This window comes from Rhagoletis zephyria, unplaced genomic scaffold (genome assembly GCF_001687245.7).
Source record: "Rhagoletis zephyria isolate East Lansing unplaced genomic scaffold, Rhagoletis_zephyria_1.1 Rzeph_scaffold_00015, whole genome shotgun sequence".
Lineage (NCBI taxonomy): Eukaryota > Metazoa > Arthropoda > Insecta > Diptera > Tephritidae > Rhagoletis > Rhagoletis zephyria.
In genome coordinates, this window is record NW_016157099.1 from 137,503 (window position 1) to 143,427 (window position 5,925).

The 5,925-nt window shown below is 43.1% G+C and overlaps 1 protein-coding gene across 1 annotated transcript; it reads right to left on the reverse strand.

The window, feature by feature from the left end:
• Nucleotides 1–2,425: 2,425 nt before the first annotated feature.
• On the reverse strand, nucleotides 2,426–5,631 carry LOC108360201 (uncharacterized protein K02A2.6-like). Its single transcript, XM_017612392.1, has 3 exons — nucleotides 5,088–5,631; nucleotides 3,372–5,003; nucleotides 2,426–2,760 (listed from the first exon to the last, which is right to left on the reverse strand). The coding sequence occupies exons 1-3, from the start codon at nucleotides 5,629–5,631 to the stop codon at nucleotides 2,426–2,428; spliced, it is 2,511 nt and encodes an 836-aa protein (XP_017467881.1).
• Between the last annotated feature and the right edge of the window lie 294 nt (nucleotides 5,632–5,925).

Here is a 5,925-nt window from a genome sequence, read left to right on the forward strand (position 1 = left end):
CGCCCACTTATGGTTACATGTGTATATCTTGGTAACCGCTGCACCAATTTCTTCCAAACTTGGCACAGTTGTTGATCTTGATACAGCATACTAAATGGCCGAAAATTTTAAAAATCGGACAATAACCACGCCCACATCCCATATAACGGTAATTTTCAGAAATACGAAAACTGCGATATTTTAGTAACTACTGAAGATAATTCACTCAAAATTGATATTTACAATAAATTTCAGACGAAAAATAAGAATATTATAAATTTTTAGAAAATGGGCGTAGCCACGCCCACTTATGGTTACATGTGTTTATCTTGGTAACCGCTACACCAATTTCTTCCATACTTGGCACAGTTGTTGGCCTTGGTACAGCATACTAAATGGCCGAAAATTTTAAATATCGGACAATAACCACGCCCACATCCCATATAACAGTAATTTAGAGAAATACAAAATCATCGATAAATCAGAAAATATTAGAGCTAATTTATTCAAAATTGACGCTTGCAACAATTCTTTACCAAGAAATACGTTTATCGTGAAAAAATTTTGGAAAATGGGCGTGGCATCGCCCACTTACGATCACATATATGTATCTCGGCAACCGTTCTACCAATTTGTACCAAACTCGGTGTGGTTATTGTGCTTGCCACATAGAAGCAAAGCGTTGAAAATTATTGAATTCGGACTGAAATTACGGCCGCTTTTCATATAACGGTAAATTCCAGAAATGCTTGAAACTGGAATATTTCGAAATTTAAGGACGCTAATTTACTCAAAATTGATACACCCCGTCTTACCATCTATTGGTAGCTTTCGGAAAGGTGAAAAAACATTTATTTAATACTTGCGCCGGGTATTAATGTTCGGCTCCGCCCGAACTTAGACTTTCTTACTTGTTTTTAATTAATTTTGGAAAAATTCTCTATATATTGATAAATAACTACAGTGCTATCTCGGTAATCCGGACACGCTGTAGTCCGGATACATCTAAAATCCGGATAATCCTGGATATATATTACGCTGGTTAGGTGAAGTGCTAAGCGTTTATAAAAAAAAATATAAACATTAAATAAACAAACCAAAAATAGCCAAAACTAATCAAGGTGGCTCTTGACTTAATCAGCTGACAAGTGTACCTATATAAATTTTTTAGCTCTAACTACTAATTACATAAATAATATTAAGTCTGATCCCTACTAAATTGCGTTTCTACCACATCTAGAACCCTAGTCTAAAATCTACTACCTTTTACAAAGATTATTAGGAATCTAATATAGTATAAAACTTATTTATATAGTTTACACAGAAAATTTACATCTTCCGAAAGTGGCGGTGGGACAACGATGACAGTTGAGTTGATGGATTCGTTCCCAATTTTATTTCGTTCAAAGCGCCTTTCTCGTATGTAGCTAATGTAATGTTATGGCCAGTGTTGCCAAGTTTTGAATTTGAAAAAGCACTAAAACCCAAAAAAATCGCGTTTTTTCTCGAAAAAAGGGCCAAATTTTTTATTGGAGGATTCAATGAACTTTGTATGCATATAAAATTTTATTGTAGGTATGCCGATTCAAATTAATAATAATTGTAAAGGCAATTACTTTTATTGATGTGAAATAATGTGTAATTATAATTATACAGATTAATAGAATGAATAAATCGCCTGTGTTGTGGGTAAACGTTGTGATGTCCTCGTTCGCGCCAATTGTTCTGCTCTTCCCGCCTCATTTATTTTTCTGTGCTGTCAATCTCAGTAACGCAGGGTTGCATGGATGGGTGCATTCCAACACTCGGCCGTCCTGGCAGGAGCCTCGACCCCGAGGGTCTACGTTCGTTATGTCTAAAGTTGGGCTCGTCGATGCCATTATCGTCGCTACCATAGAGACATTCATCATCGTCGCAAACCCATAGTTTCATCGAGTCTGCTGCCGTGTATGTCTGCTTGGGGAATTCGCCGTTTCCGATACGACGTACCACATAACGATCGTTCGGTAAACATTTCAATACCTGGTAGGGTCCCAAAAACTTATGAGTGAACTTCGAACCTGGTGCTTGCTGTGTCCGACGTATGGCAACCATATCTTCCTCTTAGTAAATCGATGCTTGCTTTCACTTCTTATTGAAGTTGGCTCGGTTCTCTTCCTGCGTCTGCAGGATCTTCTCGTGGGCATGACGTCGCAGGTCATTTCGCTCCTCATCAAATGAGGTGATGGATTCGCTTTCCAGTAGATCCACTAACTGCTGATCTTCTTTAAATTGTGCGTCAACCCCAAAAAGGAATCTAAACGGTGTAGCCGCTGTACTTCGGTGCGCCGTTGTATTAAGAAGACGCTGGGCAACTTCGAGATGGCGATGCCATTCGTCGGGTTTCGGGGCAGATAACTTTGTAAGGAGTGGGATTAATGTCCGGTTTACCCTCTCTATTTGGCCGTTAGCTCTCGGGATGCCCGTCGTTGTTAACACGGCAATATTCCGCGAACTCTTTCGAAGTGAAAGCGGTGCCGCGGTCACTAACGATGCGTCTTGGATTGGTAAATGCATATGCTTGATTCCGTAGCCGTGCGATGACCTCCGCTGCTGTTGTTGACCTAGTCGCATATAACCAAACAAATTTTGTGAAAGCGTCGATGACAGCAAAGATGTGGCGATATGATTTTCTTGTCGATGGCAGCGGACCCAAGTGGTCCACATGGAACGTGTGAAAAGGGTAGTTCCCCTTGTCTATTGGATGGAGGAATCCTTCCGATTTACCGGCTTTCCGCTCTGCTAAGATGTAAGATAAACAGCTTTGAATTACTTTCTTGATTTTCTGTCGTAGACCTGGCATCCAGTAGACATCTTCGATGAGAGCCGCCGTTTTTTCCACAGCGAAGTGTCCCCGCTCATGTGCCTTTCGAATGATTTGAGCCTGCATCGATCTTGGAAGAACGATACGCGATTCATCGCCTACGTCCTTATACAAAAGTCCACGCCAAATGCTATAACTATCATGAACGCCGTTCTCAGCTAGTGCAATCTTTTCACTCAATTCGTCGTCTTCGTTGAAGTTTTTTTAGTCTCGTTGTAAGGCTGTCCTCGTCTTTTGTAACCACCAAACATGATCGAGAGTGGATAGCGACTCAGTGCATCGACGAGCTTCAGACTGCGTCCCGGTCTGTGCTCAATGGCGTATTGAAATTCTTCAAGGAATAGTGCCCAACGTGCCACCCTAACGCACAAATCTCTCTTCAGCATGGTCATCGTGAACGCTTTGCAATCGGTGACTATTTTAAATGGAATGCCCAATAGATACACCCGGAACCTGCGCAATGAACGGACGATAGCCAAAACCTCCAGCTCGTAACTTGGATACCTTTCCTCCGCTTGAGTCGTCTTACCGCTGGCAAAATAGATTGGATGCATCAGTCCGTCGTCCGCATCCTCTTGCAATAGTATCGCTCCATACCCGTCTTTAGAGGCGTCCGTGTGAAGTTCGGTCCTAGCTCCTGTTCTATATAGGCTTAGCACTGGTCGGCTGGTCAAGTACGTCTTCAGTTCATCCATAGCATGCACCTCAGCATCGTCGAATTTAAAAGTAACATTTGTTCTCAACAGATTGGATAGGGGATGCGCTATTCGTGAATAGTCTGGGATAAACTTTCTAAAGTAGCCTGTTAAGCCTAGGAAGGCTTGTACTTGTCGAACAGTTGTTGGCTTAGGAAAATGCTTCACGGCTTCGATCTTCGTCTCAGACGGCTTCACCATTCCATCTTCAATGATGTGGCCCAAAAACTCGACGCGTCTTGTAAGAAACTGGCATTTCTCCAGATTGATATCGAGTCCTGCTATCGATGCAATGCCTAACACTCGTTTCAGCCGCTCTAAACCGTCGACGTAGTCCGCAGAGATGACTATTAGGTCATCCATGTATGTCAGCACGATTCCCTCACGGATGGCGTCACGAAAAACAGCGTTTATATACCTCTGGAACACCGGTGGAGAGTTGCAGAGTCCAAACGGCACGCGCAAAAACTCAAACTGCCCATCTGGCACAACGAAGGAGGTGTATTTTACGATAGCGTCTTCGACCCTTACATGGAAGAACACATTCCTCAGGTCCAAGGTACTGAACATCTTTGCGCCCTGGAGTCGATCTAGCTGATCTTCGATCAAGGGCAGCGGGAATCGATCCCTAACGATTTTTCTGTTTAAAAGCCTGTAATCGACCCAAAGCCGATGTGAACCATTCTTCTTTTTGGTAAGTACCACGGGACTGGCGTAGTCGGATGAAGATGGTCTAACTATTCCCTGGCTCTCCCACTCCGCAACCTGCTTGTTGACTATATCTCTTTCAATAGGCGGCAGTCGCCTCGCCTTTTGATACACGGGCTCATTGTCCTTGAGCACAAGCCTCATGCTAACCGTCGTTTCGATCGTCTTTCTAGGCTGATACTCGGTAACTAACTTTCGAACCTCCGCCTTCATGTCGTCGTTCTCGATGTGAGACAATCTCACCTCTTCTTTACTATCCTCTTCGCATAAATTGATTTGCATAATTTCAGCTACCTCGTCATCTTCGTCTGCATCAATGCAAATGAGCCTGTTCTTCGCATGAAAGTTCCTCTTCTCAAGAAAATCTGTTCCAATAAGATGACGATGGCTTGGCAACCTATCGGAAATAACGCAAATTCGTATTGGAAACAGATGCCCATCTATTTGTATTTTAGTATCAAACTCACCAATTGCAGTATGTGAGGATGAGCCTAACCCAGCGAAGCGTAGCTTGCATCGCCGTAGTCTAGGAGACCCGAGCTTTAGGTACTCATCGTAGTACATCAAAGTTAAGTCGCTACCAGTATCAATTAAGGCATCGATGGCACGTTCGCCAATTGTTACGTTTTTGGTATACTGCTTCCGTGCTGTGCACGTCACAATATTTGACTGCCTTGGAACTTCTAGCTTCCGTGGACATTTGGATGCAATGTGACCATACTCATTGCGGCCAAAGCATTTCGGTCCCTGCGTCTTGACTGGACAATTAGCGCGAATATGATCGGGGTGACCACAATTTTAACAAACTCTTTTTAGACCCTCTTTGCTGTCTTCGTGTTTACCTTTCGCCGCTGCCGAACTTTTACCACCGCGTACCGACCTGACCTCCGTCGATATCAATGATTCTCCTAGCTTGATCCTATCGAATGCTTCTATGAGTGACACGAGAATTGAGAATTGCTGCATTCTTGCCTGATTGCACAGGACAGATATGCCCTCAATTAAATATTCTAACAAATCTTTACTTGGAATAGGTATGCGATTACCAATAACAATTTTATCATGCGCATAATCTCTGAATGACTCACCCTTTCTCCACAGCCTACCTTCAAATTTCTTCCGCTGCTCTATTACGCTACTTTGGGGCTTGTACATACGCTCAATCTCAGTAACCAATGAATCGAATGTCATTTCCAAATGCTCCGCTCTCGAGTGCAACCACTCGAATGCCCTCTTCTTTAACTTCATGCCGATTAGTATTTTTGCTTCATCATCGCTGAGATCATGTGCCGTTTTTATGAAAATCAGTTGCCTCTTCAACACGCTCAACATATCTGGTGTCCCGTCGAATTCGCCTATTAGATCCGCCAAAGCTTTAATGCTCATTCTCGACATGGCNTATCTGGTGTCCCGTCGAATTCGCCTATTAGATCCGCCAATGCTTTAATGCTCATTCTCGACATGGCGTTTTGCGAAGGTGTTATAGTACGTTGTCTGTCAAACCTGGTGTCATCTTGCTGCCGTCGCATTGAGTCATGCTCAGAATTTCGCCGTCCGCTTCCGCGTAGAAACTAATTTTCACGCTGGGTAAACTCGAGGTCGCGTCTTAATAGCTCTCTCTCACGTCTATCGAGTTCTGCCTCTTGTCGCCGTCTTTTTAGCTCAAGTTCATACTTCTTC